Genomic DNA, 19,046 nt, shown 5'->3' with positions numbered 1-19,046 from the left:
AGCTCCTCTAGGGAGGCTATTTGGGTGGAATTGAGGAATGGGAAAGGTGTAGGAACACTGATAGGAGTGTATTATAGGCCACCTAATGGGGAGCGTGAGTTGGAAGAGCAAATGTGTAAGGAGATAGCAGATATTTGTAGTAAACACAAGGTGGTGATTGTGGGAGATTTTAATTTTCCACACATAGATTGGGAAGCTCATTCTGTAAAAGGGCTGGATGGTTTAGAGTTTGTGAAATGTGTGCAGGATAGCTTTTTGCAACAATACATAGAAGTACCGACTAGAGATGGGGCAGTGTTGGATCTCCTGTTAGGGAATGCGATAGGTCAGCTGACAGATGTATGTGTTAGGGAGCACTTCGGGTCCAGTGATCACAATAGCATTAGCTTCAATATAATTATGGAGAAGGACAGGACTGGACCTAGAGTTGAGATTTTTGATTGGAGAAAGGCTAACTTTGAGGAGATGCGCAGGGATTTAGAGAGAGTGGATTGGGTCAAGTTGTTTTATGGGAAGGATGTAATAGAGAAATGGAGGTCATTTAAGGGTGAAATTATGAGGGTACAGAATCTTTATGTTCCTGTTCGGTTGAAAGGAAAGGTTAAAGGTTTGAAAGCGCCATGGTTTTCAAGGGATATTAGAAACTTGGTTTGAAAAAAGGGGGATGTCTACAATAGATATAGGCAGCATGGAGTAAAGGAATTGCTCGAGGAATATAACGAATGTAAAAGGAAACTTAAGAAAGAGATTAGAAAAGCTAAAAGAAGTTACGAGTTTGGTTTGGCAAATAAGGTGGAAGTAAATCCGAAAGGCTTCTACAGTTATATTAAAAGCAAGAGGATAGTGAGGGATAAAATTGGTCCCTTAGAGAATCAGGGTGGTCAGCTATGTGTGGAGCCGAGGGAGATGGGAGAGATTTTGAACGATTTCTTCTCTTCGGTATTCACTAAGGAGAAGGATATTGAATGGAGTAAGGTGTGGGAAACAAGTAAGGAAGTTATGGAGCCTATGACAATTAAAGAGGTGGAAGTACTGGCGCTTTTAAGAAATTTAAAAGTGGATAAATCTCCGGGTCCTGACCGGATATTCCCCAAGACCTTGAGGGAAGTTTGTGTAGAGATAGCAGGAGCTCTGACGGAGATCTTTCAGATGTCATTAGAAACGGGGATTGTGCCGGAGGATTGGCGTATTGCTCATGTGGTTCCATTGTTTAAAAAGGGTTCTAGAAGTAAGCCTGGCAATTATAGACCTGTCAGTTTGACATCAGTGGTGGGTAAATTAATGGAAGGTATTCTTAGAGATAGTATTTATAATTATCTGGATAGACAGGATCTGATTAGGAGTAGCCAGCATGGATTTGTGCGTGGAAGGTCATGTTTGACAAACCTTATTGAATTTTTTGAAGTAGTTACGAGGAATGTTGACGAGGGTAAGGCAGTGGATGTAGTCTATATGGACTTCAGCAAGGCCTTTGACAAAGTTCCACATGGAAGGTTAGTTAAGAAGGTTCAGTCGTTAGGTATTAATGCTGGAGTAATAAAATGGATTCAACAGTGGCTAGATGGGAGATGCCAGAGAGTAGTGGTGGATAATTGTTTATCGGGATGGAGGCCGGTGACTAGCGGGGTGCCTCAGGGATCTGTTTTGGGCCCAATGTTGTTTGTAATATACATAAATGATCTGGATGATGGGGTGGTAAATTGGATTAGTAAGTATGCTGATGATACTAAGGTAGGAGGTGTTGTGGATAATGAGGTGGGTTTTCAAAGCTTGCAGGGAGATTTATGCCGGTTAGAAGAATGGGCTGAACATTGGCAGATGGAGTTTAATGCTGAGAAGTGTGAGGTTCTACATTTTGGCAGGAATAATCCAAATAGAACATACAGGGTAAATGGTAGGGCATGGAGGAATGCAGTGGAACAGAGAGATCTAGGAATAACAGTGCATAGTTCCCTGAAGGTGGAGTCTCATGTAGATAGGGTGGTGAAGAAGGCTTTTGGAACGCTGGCCTTTATAAATCAGAGCATTGAGTACAGAAGTTGGGATGTAATGTTAAAATTGTACAAGGCATTGGTAAGGCCAAATTTGGAATATTGTGTACAGTTCTGGTCACCGAATTATAGGAAAGATATCAATAAATTAGAGAGAGTGCAGAGACGATTTACTAGGATGTTACCTGGGTTTCAGCACTTAAGTTACAGAGAAAGGTTGAACAAGTTAGGTCTCTATTCATTGGAGCGTAGAAGGTTGAGGGGGGATTTGATCGAGGTATTTAAAATGTTGAGAGGGATAGATAGAGTTGACGTGAATAGGCTGTTTCCATTGAGAGTAGGGGAGATTCAAACGAGAGGACATGATTTGAGAGTTAGGGGGCAAAAGTTTAAGGGAAACACGAGGGGGTATTTCTTTACTCAGAGAGTGATAGCTGTGTGGAATGAGCTTCCTGTAGAAGTAGTAGAGGCCAGTTCAGTTGTGTCATTTAAGGTAAAATTGGATAGGTATATGGATAGGAAAGGAGTGGAGGGTTATGGGCTGAGTGCGGGTAGGTGGGACTAGGTGAGATTAAGAGTTCGGCACGGACTAGGAGGGCCGGAATGGCCTGTTTCCGTGCAGTGATTGTTATATATGGTTATATATATTATAGGAGCAGTCCTAGCATGGATAAAGCAGTGGTTGATTGGCAGGAGGCAAAGAGTGGAGCTTTTTCTGGCTGGTTGCCAGAATCTAGTGGTGTTCCACAGGGGTCTGTGATTCTGGTTATGTCAATGATTTGGATGATGGAATTGATAGCTCAGTTGCAAAGTTGGCAGACAACAGGTAGAGGGGCAGGTAGTTTTGAGGAAGTAGAGAGGCTACAGAGGACTTAGATAGATTAGGAGAATGGGCAAAGAAATGGCAGATGGAATACAATGTCAGAAAGTACATGGTCATGCACTTTGGTGGTAGAAGAAATGAAAGAGTTAACTATTTTCTGTTGGAGAGAATATACAAAAAAACTGAGGTGCAAAGGGACTTTGGAGTCCCTAAAGCATAATTTGCAGGTTGAGGAAGGCAAGTGCAATGTTAGCATTCATTTGAAGAAGACTAGAATATAAAAGCAAGGATGTAATGTTGAGACTATATAAAGCACTGGAGAGGCCTCAGTTGGAGTATTGGCAGCAGTTTTGGGCCCCTTATCTTGGATGGGACGTGCTGAAACTGGAGTGAGTTCAAAGGAGTTTCACGAACGTGACTCCAAGATAGAATGGCTTGTCATCTGAAGAGCACCTGATAGCTCTGGGCCTGTATTCACTAGAATCATAAGAATGAGGGGTGACCTCATTGAAGCCTATCAAATGATGAAAGGTATTGATAGAGTGGATGTGGTGAAGATGTTTCCTATGCTGGGAGAATCTAAGACCAGAGGACAGTGCCTCAGAATAGAGGGACGTCCTTTTAAAATAGAGATGAGGAGGAATTTCTTTAGTCAGAGAGTGGTAAATCTGTGGAATTCTTTGCCATAGACAACTATGTCTTTAACATAGAAAACCTACAGCACAATACAGGCCCTTCGGCCCACAAAATTGTGCCGAACATGTCCCTGCCTTAGCAATTACTAGGCTTACCTGTAGCCCTCTATTTTACTAAGCTCCATATACCTATCTAAAAGTCTCCTAAAAGACCCTATTGTATCCGCCTCCAGCACCGTTGCCGGCAGCCCATTCCACGCACTTGCCACTCTCTGAGTAAAAAACTTACCCCTGACATCTCCTCTGTACCTAATCCCCAGCACCTTAAACCTGTGTTCTCTTGTGGCAACTATTTCAGCCCTGGGAAAAAGCCTCTGACTATCCACATGATCAATGTCTCTCATCATCATATACACCTCTATCAGGTCACCTCTCATCCTTGGTCACTCCAAGGAGAGAAGGCCGAGTTCACTCAACCTATTCTCATAAGACATGCTCCCCAATCCAGGCAACATCCTTGTAAATTTCCTCTGCACCCTTTCTATGGTTTCCACATCCTTCCTGTAGTGAGGCGACCAGAACTGAGCACAGTTCCCCAAGTGGGGTCTGACCAGGGTCCTATATAGCTGCAACATTACCTCTCGGCTCCTAAATTCAATTCCACGATTGATGAAGGCCAATACACCATAAGCTTTCTTAACCACAGAGTCAACCTGCGCAGCTGCTTTGAGCATCCTATGGACTCGGACCCCAAGATCCCTCTGATCCTCCACACTGCCAAGAGTCTTACCATTAATACTATATTCTGCCATCATATTTGACCTACCAAAATGAACCACTTCACACTTATCTGGGGTGATACCAAAATTAACCACTTCACACCTTATATATGTTTAAGGCAGAGGCTGATAGTTTCTTGATTGGTCAGGGCATGAAGGGATACGGGGGGTAAGGCAGGAGATTGGAGCAAACGGGGGAAGTCAAAATCAACATAAAAGCAAAAGGGAGGACATGTAATAGAGCAAAATTTAGTGGAAGTTAGAGATTGGGAAGCTAAGCGAGGGCAACTAAAAAGCCATAAGAAGCAGAGAGATTAAACATGTAGGTAAGCTAGCCAATAATATCAAAGAGGACACCAAATTTTTTTTTGGTTATATAAAGTGTAAAAGAGAGGCAGAAGTAGATATTGGACCACTGGAAAATGATGCTGGGGAGGTCGTATTGGGGGCCAAGAAAATAGCGGGTGAACTGAATAAGTATTTTGCATCAGTCTTCACTGTGGAAGCCACTAGCAGTATGCTGGGTGTTCAAGAGTGTCAGAGAGCTGAAGTATTATGAGGGAGAAGAAGCAGAAGAAATGGAATTATAGGCCAATTAATCTGACCTCTGATTGGGAAGATGTTGGAGTTGATTGTTAAGATTGAAGGCACATGAAAAAAATGGACCGAAGTCAGCATGGGCAGATGGAATACAGTGTCATTACATAGATTGTTATACACTATGGTAGAAGGAGTAAAAGCATAGACCATTTACTAAATGGGGAGAAAATTCAAAAATCTGAGTTGCAAAGGGACTTGAGAATCCTTGTGCAGCTTTCCTTAAAGGTTAAGTTACAGGTTGAGCTGATGGTGAAGAAAGCAAATGCAATGTTAGCATTCATTTCAGAGAACTAGAATATGAAAGCAAGGATGTAATGTCAAGGATTTATAAGGCACTGGTGAGGCTCTCTTGGAATATCGTGCATAGTTTTGGAGCCTTATCTAAGAAAGGAAGTGCTGATATTGGAGATGGTTCAAAGGAAGTGCACAAAAATGATTTCAGGATCGAAAGGCATTTCATATGAGGAGTGTTTGATAGCTCTGGGCCTGTACTCACTGGAATTTAGAAGAATGAGGGGGAACTCATTGAAACCTATCGAATGTTGAAAAGTATATGTTTCCTGTGTATGTTACTCAAAATGGGGTCTTTGGTTTGTTATGAGTAGGAATGCTTCTTTGTCTGATAAATGTTTCTCTCGCCGTTGTTTCGCTTTAGAATGGCTGATATGGTAATTGTATTCATTTGTTAATCAATGGGGAATGTTACTGTGTTTTGTGAGGCTGGGAACTTGGGGGAGGGGTTGCGCGGGCTGGGAGTGTGAAGTCAGTCGGGAGGGAGAGCCGAGGAAGGTGGACGTGTGCTCGGAAGACCACCGGGGAGTCCGAGGTGGAAGACATTGAAGTCGGAGGCAAGCGACGAGGGGTCGAATCGTTCGCTGGTTGAGCTCCAACGAGTGCACTAAACTGACTGAACTTTGATAAGTTGGCGCCTTTTGTTTTTTTTCCTTGTATATATATATATTGTATTGCCTAATACTCTTTTAATTTTAGTAAACTCTTTAAAGTGTATTTCATAACGGTATTTGTTGTGGGTTTGATACTGTCGGCGGGAGCGAGGCATAAACTCGATCCTCACAGCACGTGCATGTACGGGAGGCGGGGTTGGTGTGTGGCTGGATCTCCTTTTCCCCTAGACATATACCAGCCTTTTTGGGTAAGTGTTACATATAGATTGACTGGATATGGAGAGGATGTTTTCTGTAGTGAGGGAGTCTAGGACTAGAGAGCACAGATAGAGTGGATGTAGAGAGGATCTTTCCTGTTGTGGGTGAGTCTAGGACTAGAGAGCACAGATAGAGTGGATGTGGAGAGGATGTTTTCTGTAGTGAGGGAGTCTAGGACTAGAGAGCACAGATAGAGTGGATGTAGAGAGGATCTTTCCTGTTGTGGGTGAGTCTAGGACTAGAGAGCACAGATAGAGTGGATGTGGAGAGGATGTTTTCTGTAGTGAGGGAGTCTAGGACTAGAGAGCACAGATAGAGTGGATGTGGAGAGGATGTTTTCTGTAGTGAGGGAGTCTAGGACTAGAGAGCACAGATAGAGTGGATGTGGAGAGGATGTTTTCTGTAGTGAGGGAGTCTAGGACCAGAGAGCACAGATAGAGTGGATGTAGAGAGGATCTTTCCTGTTGTGGGTGAGTCTAGGACTAGAGAGCACAGATAGAGTGGATGTGGAGAGGATGTTTTCTGTAGTGAGGGAGTCTAGGACTAGAGAGCACAGATAGAGTGGATGTAGAGAGGATCTTTCCTGTTGTGGGTGAGTCTAGGACTAGAGAGCACAGATAGAGTGGATGTGGAGAGGATGTTTTCTGTAGTGAGGGAGTCTAGGACTAGAGAGCACAGATAGAGTGGATGTAGAGAGGATGTTTTCTGTAGTGAGGGAGTCTAGGACTAGAGAGCACAGATAGAGTGGATGTGGAGAGGATGTTTTCTGTAGTGAGGGAGTCTAGGACCAGAGGGTACAGCCTCAGAATCGATGAATGCCCCATTTAGAATGGAGATAAGGAGGAATTTATTTAGCCAGAGTGTGTGGAGGCCAGGTTATTGAGGGTAAAGCAAGTTGATAGATTCATATTAAGCTAGGATGTGAAAGGTTACAGGGTGAAAGCAGGGGAGTGGGGCTGAGAGGGAATTGGATTGTGCGTTGTATTTTGTGAATTGATTCACATTGTTGGATTTGTAGTTTTGGTTCCTCCTTGCATAGTTTAATAAAATACTATGATTCTGGTACAGATGATACTGGTGGATTGGGATATAATGTTTCTGGAAATGATTCATATTGGTATTTTCCATGAAATAAAGTTTCCTCATCAGCACAAAATAAGTGTTGACTCATTAACCGTGTTCACACAAATTCTGTGAGAGCAAATTTTGTTCTGCATCTCAACATTTGGGTAGTGATTTCTGAATTCTGTAAAGACAAAGTTCAGTAACCTGAACACGTATAATGTGTGTGGGGGTGGGGGCACGGTCCCTTTACTAAGGTAAATTGCTTTACATCTGATTATTGAGTTCGCTTTTATAAAGATATTCTCTTCTAACAAAAAGGCAATCTGTGTTTAAAACTGTAAAACACAGATTAAATAAAGAAACACGAGATTTTGCAGATGCTGGAAATCCAGAGCAACACACATAAAATGCTGAGGAACTCAACCAGTCAGGCAGCATCGACAGAGTCGGTGTTGTGGACCAAGGCTTCCCCAGGACTAGTTAAACTAAATAGTGTTCATAATACAAATGTTTGAAATGCTATGTTTTTCAAGTAAATTGATGTTAAACTCTCTCTTCCAGGTCCTCATTTTGCAGCAGTCAACAACAATAATGAAATCATTGTTACTGATTTTCATAACCATTCGGTTAAGGTAAATAAAGCTCAGCATGGTTTTAATCTAATTAAAGAAACAAAAACTGGACACTGTCGTGCCATTAAATGCTGTTTACCATTATCTGTTGAAATAGAAACCCCAAAAGTCTGTACTTTCTTCACAATCTCTCAATTTGACTTGCTGTGATTATTTTACTTTTGCTGATGACATGGATGGACGTTTCCCATTGTCTTTATTCACAACAGCCAATAACTATCAACAAAATGAAACAACTTTCCTGTTGGATGATTTGTTAATTATTCTGAGCGTGAGTTTATTAAATCAGGTTTAATTTGAGCCTAGTTACAATCTGTTAAATTTTAAATATTCTTACATCAAATTCTTCTGCCATATATAGTTGGCAGTATTTTGGTACTTTGTGAAAATATACAGATCAAATAGACAAAATTGCAAATCTTAAAGAAAACAAATTGCTGAAAGTACTGAGCATGTCAAGCTCCATCTGTGAGAAGGAAACCAGTAATGGTGCAGGTCAAACTACCTATGTCAGCACGGGAAAGGAGAGAAAGGAAGCTGGAAGTTTCAGGGAGGGTCGGGTACAGGAAATATCTCTGATATAACGAGGGTGAACAAGTTCATTCAATCATTGACCACTGGTCAATGACTGAATGAGACACAGGCCAACAACAAGAGCATAAACACGAATGTAGGAGTTGTGAAATGTAGAGTAGGAAGACAAGCTAGGCATGTCTTCCATTACAGAGAGAAATAAAGAGATAAAACAAGTGAGCTAAGCCAATTTGAATTATAGTAATCAAGTCACCAAAAGAAGTAGAATTCAATATTGAGACAAAATGGCTGCAATATGCCCATGGAAGAGAAGGCAATATTCTTCAGTTTTGCATTGTGCCTCATTGTAGGTCCCTTGGCCCACAATGTCTGTGATACCAGTCTAAGTTAATCCCATCCACCTGTGTAAGGTACATACTGCTTTATTCCCTGCCTGTTCACATATCTTTGTAAATGTTTCTTAAACAGTGCTATCATATCTTCTATAACCATATTCTCGAGCAAGCATGTATCGTTTGTTTAAAGAAAACATTGTTTTAGGAGCAAAAGGATTGCAAACAACAAAATTGGTCCTCTAGAACATCAAAATGGTAATCTACTGTATGTGTGGAGCCAAATGAGATGGGAGAGATCTTAGCTGGCTTCCTTTGCATCAAACAGCAGCGAGGTCATGGACCCTTTCAGTCTACAGAGTGTTTGCTGTTTTGAGGCAAATTAGGATGGATAAATCCCCAAGGCCTGATAAGGTGTTCCCCTGGACCCTGCGGGGGACAAGTGCAGGAATTGCAGGGGCTCTAGCAGAGTTATTTAAATCATATTTGATGACAGGTGAGGATTGAAAGATAGCTAATGTAGTTCCATTCTTTAAGAAAGGCTCTAAATATAAACCAGGACATTATAGGCCAGTAAGCCTGACATCAGTAATGGGAAAAGTTATTGGAAGGTATTCTGAGGGATGGGATATATATGGGTAGACGTGCACTGATAATGGATAGTTAGTATTGCTTTGTGAACAGTAGGTCGTGTCCAGCAAATCTTAGTGTTTTTCCAGGAAGTTACCTAGAATGTTGATAAAGACAAGACAGTGGATGTTGTTTACATGGACTTCAGTGAGGCATTTGACAAGGTCCCACATGGGAGGTTCAATCACTCAGCATTCAAGATGAGGTAGTAAATTGGATTAGACATTGGCTTTTGTGGGAGAAGCCAGAGAGTGGTAGAAGAAGGTTGCCTCTCTGACAGGAGGCCTGTGAATAGTGGTGTGCTACAGGGATCGATGCTGTGTCCTTTGCTGTTTGTCACCTATATCAATGATCTAAATGATAATATGGTTGTGTGGATTACACCAAGATTGGGGGGTGCAGTGGACAGTGAGGAAGACTATCAGAGCTTGCAGCGGGTTTGAAAAATGGGGTAAAAAATGGCAGATGGAATTTGATGCAGACAAGTGTGAAGTGTTGTGCTTTGGTAGGACTATCCAGTGTACTGAAGGTCTTGCACAGTGAATCACAACCAGAACAGAGCACTGAGGAGTACGGTAGAACAAAGGGGTCTGGGAATATAGGCCCATTATTAATTGAAAGTGAATATTCACAAGAGAATATTGAAGTTCATTGAAGGAGAATAAAACTGCAGCAGCTGTGAGGATCCCTGGTGTCCGTGGGATCTATCTTGAAGGCTGAGGTCAGGCTGTCTTTCAGGAGGGTGAACCCTTGCGAGATGACAGGCCCTGATGAAGTACCTGGAGAGGCTCTGAAAACCTACCAGGTGTGGTCAAAGATTTCAATCTTTCATTGCTACAGTCAGAAGTTCTCACCTGTTTCAAAAAGCCAACAATTATACCAGTGCCCAAGAGTAGCAGGGTGAACTGCCTCAATGACTATTGTCCAGTAGCATCCACAGTTATAGCAATGAAGTGCTTTGAGAGGTTGGTCATGGCTAGCAATAACTCCTGGACCCACTACAATCTGCCTTTCGCCACAATTGGTCTACGGCGGATTCAATCTTAATGGCTCTTCATTGGCCTTGGATCACCTGGACAATACAAATACCCATGTCAGGATGCTGTTTACTGACTACAGCTCAGCATTTAGCACCATCATTCCTCCAGTTCTGATCAAAAACCTCCATATCCTGGGCCTCTGTACCTTGTTCTGCAACTGGATCCTTGACTTCCTTACTGGACGACCACAATATGTGTGATTGGAAATAACATCTCTTTGCTGACAGTCAGCATTTGTGCACTTCAGGGATGTGTGCTTAGCCCACTGCACTTCTCTCTCTCTATACACCCACAACTGTCTGGCTCTAATGTTCCACATCCTTTCTACCTGCTCTTTCAAGCCCTGGGATTTCTCCAGCTTCTCATATTCTTTCTTCCTGCATTCAGGATTGCACAGCTCAAATGCCATCTATAAATTTGTTGGCAGAATTTCAGATGGTGATGAGAGGGCATACAGGAGCAAGATATATCAGCTAGTTAAGTGGTGTCCAGCTACAGCCTTGTAACGTCCTTGTAACAGCCTTGTAAGTTCCTGGGTGTCGATATCTCTGAGGATGTATCCTGGACCTGACATATTGATGCAGCTACAGAGAAGCGGCTATGTTCCATTTGGAGTTTGAGGAGACTTTGTATGTCACCGGAGACACTTGTAAATTTCTATGAAGAAAATCATGGCGAGCATTCTAACTGGCTGTACCATTGTCTGGAATGGGAGGCGTGTTACAGCACAGCATTGAAATAAGTTGCAGAGAGCTGTAAGCTTAGTCAGCTCCATCATGATCACCTGTCTCCATAGTATCCAGGACATCTTCAAGAAGCGATGCCTCAAAAAGGCAGCGTCTATCATGAAAGACTCCCCATCACCCAGGTCATGCCTTGTTCTCATTGCTGTGATCAGGAAGGGTACAGAAGCCTCCCCTGCCATTTAAGTTTAACTTTTATAATATAGAGTTCATATTTTTCTCTCACCCCTAATGGGTGGTATGTATGTACATTATTCCCTCAATCTCAGGTCCTCTACCAGAGGCCTGGGAGCTTGAGGGTTCGGCTCAGTATCCTTACTGTTCCCAGTAGTGCTCTTTTCAGGACCAAGATCTCAGATGTTGTTCCTGGGATTTGTTGGAGCCTGTCCCAGTCTGGGTGTCACAGCTCCAACAGCTCCTATCACCACTGGGATTACTCTGACTTTAACCTTCTGTATCCTTTCTATCTGCTCTTTCAAGCCCTGATATTTCTCCAGCTTCTCATATTCTTTCTTTGTGATGTTACTGTAATTCGGGATTGCCACATCTATTACTATGGCTTTCTTTTGTTCCTTGTGCGGTATCACTATGTCTGGTTGGTTGGCCAGTACCTGAATATCAGTCTGTATTTGGAAGTCCCACAGGATCTTAGCTCTGTCATTCTCCATGGTTTTCTTGGGTGTTGCCCATTTGGACTTGGGAGCGTCCATACTTAGCGCAGATGTTCCTATACACGAACTCTGCAATTTGGTTATGCCGTTCAGTGTATGCTGTCCCTGCCTGCATCTCTGCTACTACGTGTTGGATGGTTTCAGTGGATTCCTTGCACAGTCTGCATCTTTGCTCTTGTCTTGTGCGATAGACACTTGCTTCAACTGCTCTTGTGCAGCCATGAGCAGCACCTCTGTGCCATCTCTCAGCCCTGCCATTTCCAGCCATTGGTAGGACTCTGATATGTCAGCCATCTGGCAATGGTACATCCTGTACAGTGGCTTGTCCTGCCACGTCCTCTGGTCCTCTGGCTCTGCTTCACCACTTCCATTTTCATGTCCCCTGCCTGCTGTCTGTGGTATTCTCCTAGCAGATTGTCCTTAGGGGACCATCTTCCTGACATACTCATGGGTGTTTCACACTTCTTCCAGGGCTGTGGTCTTGACACTTACAAGACCTTGCCCTCTTTTATTCTGGTGGGTATACAGTGGCTCAATGTTGGACTTTAGGGTGGAATCCTCCATGTATTGTTAGTAATTTCTTGATCTTGGTGTCAGTGACTTCCAGTTTGTTATTGCGGCTGGGTATCTGAAGACTGGTAGGGTGAATGTGTTGATGTCAGTGGCTTCCAGTTTGTTCCTTGGCCAGCACACTATTGCGGCTTGGTATTTGGAGACTGGTAGGGCGAATTCGTTGATGTGCTTCTTCCCATTCAGCTGGCTTCTTAGGACCTGTCTCACTCTTTGGATGTTGCAGCCTTCCTTCTGTCCTGATCGTGGCTTTGTATGCCTATCAACACAACACCTGCAGCTATCACCATTTTGGTCAGCTGTGCACCCCATCCCCCTAGTCTGTTTTCTAACCAGTCAAACCACTGATGCCCAAATCCTGCATTCTGTTTGACCTCCTTCTGCAAATTCTTTAATTTATTCATTGCTCTGGTGAAAGACCCAGCTGGGCTAGTATTGTTCGGTATGAAAGTGAGGCATTGTTCTCCAAACATTACACACACACCCCCTTTCTCTGCCAAAAGCCAATCCAGTACCTGTCTGTTTTGCCACGCCATTCTGCTAGTTGCATCCAGTTGTTGCCCTAAGGCCTCCAGCGCATCATCGGTGTAGTTGATGAATCTCTGTTGATTGTAGTATATATAATTTATCCATTCAACATTTTTGCTTACCCCTATCACAAGTATGAGTGCTTCCCAGCCTGCAGCAATCTCATTCCATGCCTTGAATTCGTTAGGTATACCTCTCGGCTGTCCTATACTATATCAATCCGGATTGTCAGGTCAGGTTCATATTTTCTCTTCCGCCGTAGCAGTGTCCGCTGCTCAGGGAAGTTAGCGTTGGACTGTACTTCAGGGGACAGTATAACTTCCTGAAGCAGCATGACATGCGTGCATGTTCCTGCCCAATCGAGGGGGAGCGTAGATCTCAGACCTGTCTCCTGTCCGCACAGCCACCAGGTGTCTGCTAATGGGATAGTCTGAGTGTCCAATGCACCCTCAGGAGGAGGGGTACCCATTGTATGTTTTTTTACCTGGGGTGACATCCCACGTCTGAGTGCAGTTGTCTTGGAAGTGGCCAACTGGGCGAGTGCCCACCCGCATGAAACATTCATAACTCAGATGGTCCTGCATTATAAGTTGTTCCTGCGTAGGTGTTTGGCTCCTTTTATTTATAGCCCAGGGTCTGCTATAATTACAGTGATAGGCAAGCTTGTTTTGGTCAAACTGCGAGGACGCCTGATATAACATACACCAATATGGGCACATTTGGTGCATTGTTCAGACAGTTTCGATAACAGGGATCCGTGTTAACACAAATCCTCATGTAACAAGCCCTAGCCCTAACTGGACATGGGCATCGTTGCTCACATCGCTCCCTGTGTTCCCTACGCCACTGTGCACAAGTGGAAGAATGATAAGGCATGGGGACTACATGCTGCACAGGGTTTGCCCTTGAGCACAGGTAGCAATTCTGTCTTTCGATTGTGCTTGCTGTATACATTGCCCATTGGTACCATGTGTTCTCTTGTCGTGGCAAAATGGTGTGTGTGCTACTTCTCTTACTGCGTGCTCCTGTGTTTCCCAGGGTTACATCATTCCCATGCCATATCCTCCACGTTGATGGTTTCCAAATCTGTGCTAAAGTAGGCGGGTGTGTTATCCTGTGGGGCAGAACTGGTTGTATCCAAACCGTCCCCACTATCTGAAGAAGTACTACTATCCACAACTTCATTCTCAGAGTCATCAGAATTACCAAAGACTTCCCTTACCACCTGGTCAAATTCCTGTGCTGCAGTGTCGGCTTTTTGTTCCTCCTGGCTGGCCTCTGCAATCTGCTCCTCCTCACCACTTACCGCTGGTTCTGCCTCTGACTGTACCTGCGGAACTGCCCTAGTGCAGTGGTTGAGATGATACCAAGTGGAACGCCCTTCCACCTGAACCGCAGTGGGTGATGCCTTGATTACCGTGAAAGGCCCTTCCCTTCTTGGTTCGTTCCACTTCCTTCGAAACGCTCACACGTCGACCTGATCTCCTGGTCGGATTGGTCCTTCCCCTTGGACGGTCTCCGGCTCTTTCTGTTTTTCCTGCGTATAGATAGACTGATGTATCATAGTTAGTTGCCGCATGTATTGTCTTAGTTCAAGTTCCAATTGCTCTAAACTGGGTCCCTTATATGGTCGTCTCCATTGGGACACTGGCATGGGCCTTCCAGTCAGCATTTCATGTGGTGTCAAGCATGTTACCCGATTAGTCTGCATACGGTAACTCATTAGTGCTAACGGTAATGCATCAACCCAATTCAGTCTAGTCTCTGCACAAATTTTGTTCAGCTTGGCCTTCAAAGTGCCATTGATTCTTTCCACCATGCTCTGTGACTGTGGGTGGTACACACATCCAAACCTTTGTTTTATTCTCAGTACTTGTAATACCAATTTGACCACCTTTTGGATGAAGGCCGAACCATTGTCCGAGCTAATCTCCGTAGGTATTCCAAATCTTGGGATCACTTCGTTTATCAGGAACTTTACCACTGTTCCTGCCCCTTGATCCTTCGAGGGCACTGCCTCTACCCACGTGCTGAACCTGTCAATTACCACCAGAATGTACCTTTTCCCTCTTACCGTCTTTATCATATCTACGTAGTCGATCACCAGATGTCGAAATGGTCCTTCAGGCACGGGTATGTGACCTATTGGGGTTGTAATCCCCTTTCGAACATTATCCTGTGCACAAACCTCACATTGTGCTATAACATAGTCTACCGAAGCCTGTAAGTAAGGTGACCAGAAACCATCCTTTTTTATTTTCCTTACTACTCCCCCCCTTGCACAATGGTCCACTCCATGTGCTTCTGAGATTAAGATAGTCAACAAAGGAGTAGGAGCTACCCACAAACCATCCTCCGTGCTCCACAGGCCTTCTGGGTTCTGCTTGGCCCCCCTTCGCCTCCACATCGTCTGTTCCGCCAACATTGCCCTACCTTGCATTTCAACCAGGGCCTCTATCATGGGTTCCAGCTCTAGGCTTACCTGGGGTGCAATAACAGCCGATGTACACCCAGACGCTTTCCTGGCCGCTTCGTCCGCAGCTTGATTTCCTTTGGTTAACACATCATTCCCTTTCTTATGTGCCTGGCATTTCACTATAGCCAGTGCCTGGGGTTTCATAAGCGCTTTTATTAAGTCTGAAATTTGCTGACAATGCTGTATGGGGTCTCCATTACTCTTCCTAAAACCTCTCTGTTTCCACACTGCCCCAAACAGATGACATACCCCATGGTCATATGCCGAATCAGTGTAAGTGTCTACTTTCTCACCTTCCATCATCTCACATGCTGCTGTCAAAGCCTTGAGTTCTGCTAATTGAGCGGAGCACGGTTGTGGACAAGCTTCCACTTTGATGGTCTTGAAGCTGACTGGTCCTGCTGTACTACTGAGAATCCCGCATGATTTCCATCATAATCCCTATAGCAAGAACCATCTACAAACAAAACCTTTTTATGCGAATCCTCTAGTGGCTCTGACCGTAAATCTGCTCTCAGCTTGGCAAATGTCATTGTTTTCCCTACACAATCATGGGGTTCTCCTTCGCAGCTCAAAGGGACATAATCGGCTACGTTGCTGGTGGTACATCTTTGTATGGTTACATCCGGAAATGTCAACAGCATCTGATAGGCTGCTATCCTGGCTGGTGTTAGCACAAATTTCCCTCTATCCAGCAATTCTGCTACCTTGTGGTGTGTGTACAGAATCACAGGATAACCCATAGTTACAGATGATGCCTTCTCATACGCATAGTACAATGCTGCCAATCCCTGATAACAAGGTGGATAGCCCTGGGCCACCTCGTCCAGTTTTGCACTGTAGTACGCTATTGGCTGCTTCGCTTTCCCTGTACCTGTTTCTTGTGTCAGCACTGCTGCGGCATAGCCTTCCCGTCAATTGGATACATACAGATGGAAAGCCTTTTCATAGTCAGGTAAAGCTAATGCCGGAGCTGACTGTAGTTCCTGCTTAATAGTGTTGAAAGCTATCTCCGCCTCCTCATTCCACTGCAGGCTAGTTCTCAAATTGGTATGGCCTGCTTCCTTCATTATCTTTCTCAATGGTGCTACAATCTCAGCATATTCTCCAATCCAGTCTGAGCTATATCCTGTCATTCCCAGAAACGTCATCATCTGTCCTACTGTTTGGGGCTTTGGAGCTTTAGTTATCACCTCAATCTGACTCGGCGCTACTGCCTTCACACCCTTAGATACCATCCTCCCTAAGTATTCCACCTGCTGCTTGCAAAACTGCAGCTTTTTCTTAGATACTTTATGTCCTCCATACACCAGTTTCTCTAAAAGAGTCACAGTATCCTGTTCACACTGTTCCTCACTTTCAGAGCAAATCAACAAATCATCCACATACTGTATCAGTGTACTTTCCAGCGGAGTGCCATCCAAATCTGCCTTCAATACTTTATTAAAAACGTGGCGAATGCTTAAATCCTTGTGGCATTCTAGTGTAGGTGTACTGGTTGCCTCTGTATGTAAATGCAAAGAAATACTGACACTGTTCGGCTAGGGGAATGCTGAAGAAAGCCGAACACAAATCAATCACTGAAAAGTAGCTCGCTTCTGGCAGGATATTAGTCAGCAGTGTGTGTGGATTTGGGACCACTGCTGCCAAATCCTTCACTACCTCATTCACTGCTCGTAAATTATGCACCAGTCTCCATTTAGACCTGTCCGCTTTTGGGACAGGCAACAGCGGAGTATTGCAGGGGCTGTTTACCCTCTTAAGTACTCCTGCCTCTAACAGTCCCTGTATTGTCGGTGCTATACCTTCCTCTGCTTCTGGCCTTAAGGGATATTGTGGTCTCCTAGGTGAAACTGCTCCTTTCTTTAACCTTATCTCCACCGGACTGGCCGTTTTTATTTTCTGTACGTCCGTATCATGCCACAGAATAGATGGCAACTTGTCCAATCTTTTATCTTTCTGCTGGCCCTCTGCCTTCCCCAACAATGGCATGTGTGGTTGAGGAGTTATTTCAACTTCCTTCATAGTTCCTGTCACATCTATGTTTACCCCTATCTTAATGTAGTTGTTGTCTCCGGATATCCATCCTCAGGCATAACCTTTCTCCAAACCGCTACGGTGCTCACCTGCTTTACTAGGGGTCCTAAGTCTTTAGGCTGATATCCCTCATTTACCAGCAGTGTTATGTGGGGTACAGCTTCCGGTATCCTGTACCATTCCTTCAAAAAGGTATTCCACCTGACTTGCAGGGCCGCCCCCTGCTTCCCAATTACTATGGCTTCCCCTTTCAGGTGTTGTTGAATATCTGTCCTCATGTTCCATCTCTTCTCTATCTCCTTATTCTGAGTCTCATCGAAAATTACAGTACAATGTAACTCAGATTTGGGCGCTACAGCCTCAGGTAATATGGCCTGCACGCCCTGTTTCCATTTTTCCCAGGTATCCCAGATCTGATCTTCTATGTCCCCTATCCAAAAAACATTGGCTCTCTTATCTTCTCACACTTATCAATTGAGCCCCTGCTCTTTCCACACTAAACCCATTTCTGGTGCATTCTAATTTTAATTCCAGTTTCAATAAGGCATCTCTGCCTAACAAATTAATCGGAGTTCCTTTAGATACTAGTACTGGCAAAACAATTCCTTTATTTCCCATACTCAAATGCACTGGAGCCGTGCACTGTGTCAACTGTGTTTTCCCCGAGAACCCTACCGTCTTAATAAACTTTCCTGACATGGGAAGGTGAAGGGCATACTGTGGCTGTACACAAGTGTACGTGGCTCCAGTATCTATCATCATTGGTGTCAGTTGCCCTTCTAACATAACCTGAACCATAGGTTCCTCCTCTGCCTCAGTTATCATTGGGTAATGTCCCTTCCCACTCGAGTTCTCGGGGCACCCCTAATACCTTGCATAGTGGCCAAACTGTGGCTCCCTTGCCATCGGTTCCTGCTGGTACGAGACAGGCCATGGTTTAAGTGGGCAGTCTCTCTTCATGTGCCCAGGCTGGCTGCATCCCCAGCACAATCTTTCTATCTCTCTTTCCCTGTCTCCTCACTAATCCTCTCTGCCCATAACTCCTTTGCCCCCCTCCTTGGGAGTTCCAGTCCTGTTTGGGCTGTTGCTTAAATCTACTCTGTCCCTGATAGGGCATCTGTGGAAATGTTCCTCTGAAGACATTCATTATTGGTATGGGGTTTTCTGGCCCTTGACTGACAGAATGACCGGTTCCTCCATCTAGCGGTGCTTCATTCACTTTAATGGCTGTACTCACACTGGTGGTGGCTGGCAGCATCTTTTTGCTTTTCTCTTTTTCCTTCTTTTTCAGTTCTTCAAACTGCATTTTCAATAGCTTTCGCTGCACCTCTTCTTGCTGCTCAGCCAGCTTTCGTTTGTCTCTCCGATATTTCTCCACCGCATGGACTATGTGATCGCTGAATGCTTGTGGGGTCAGCGACGACAGCCCAACCACTTCCTCCAATTTAGATTTGACTTGCGGAGGCATTGCATCCAAAATGCTATGTCGGAACAGTGTGGTGATAAATAAGCTATTTTCCACCTCTTGCTCAGTCTCCAGTCTCCACCTTTTCAACTGGTTTTCTACATAGGCTGCTGGGTTTTCAGTGTCTCCCAGTGGATCCCCCTTTAAGGCTTTGGGGTCCACTCTGGGTGGATAAAGCTTCCTGAGGGCCTGCCATACCCTCTGCCTCAGTGGATCAAAACTGACTCCGTTAGTCTTTGGGTTGTCCACATTCTATAAGCCAGCCATTTCCATCAGTTCTTTTAGCTTGGAAGTTCCCATCAACCTTATCAGCAGTGCCTTCAAATCTCCCA

At 44.3% G+C, this 19,046-nt stretch overlaps 1 protein-coding gene across 4 annotated transcripts in view; it reads left to right on the top strand.

The window, feature by feature from the left end:
- trim2a (tripartite motif containing 2a) overlaps positions 1–19,046 on the top strand; it is a 386,751-nt gene that overhangs the window by 347,878 nt on the left and 19,827 nt on the right. For all 4 annotated transcript variants that reach the window (XM_073043157.1, XM_073043161.1, XM_073043158.1 and 1 more), the window contains exon 10: positions 7,618–7,688. In XM_073043157.1, the coding sequence (XP_072899258.1) occupies positions 7,618–7,688 (71 nt within the window). The remainder of the gene's footprint in view (positions 1–7,617; positions 7,689–19,046) is intronic.

This window comes from Hemitrygon akajei, chromosome 4, assembly GCF_048418815.1.
Source record: "Hemitrygon akajei chromosome 4, sHemAka1.3, whole genome shotgun sequence".
In the NCBI taxonomy this organism is placed as follows: Eukaryota; Metazoa; Chordata; class Chondrichthyes; order Myliobatiformes; family Dasyatidae; genus Hemitrygon; species Hemitrygon akajei.
The sequence above is the reverse complement of the archived record's forward strand: the minus strand, read 5'-3'. Positions and strand labels throughout refer to the sequence as shown.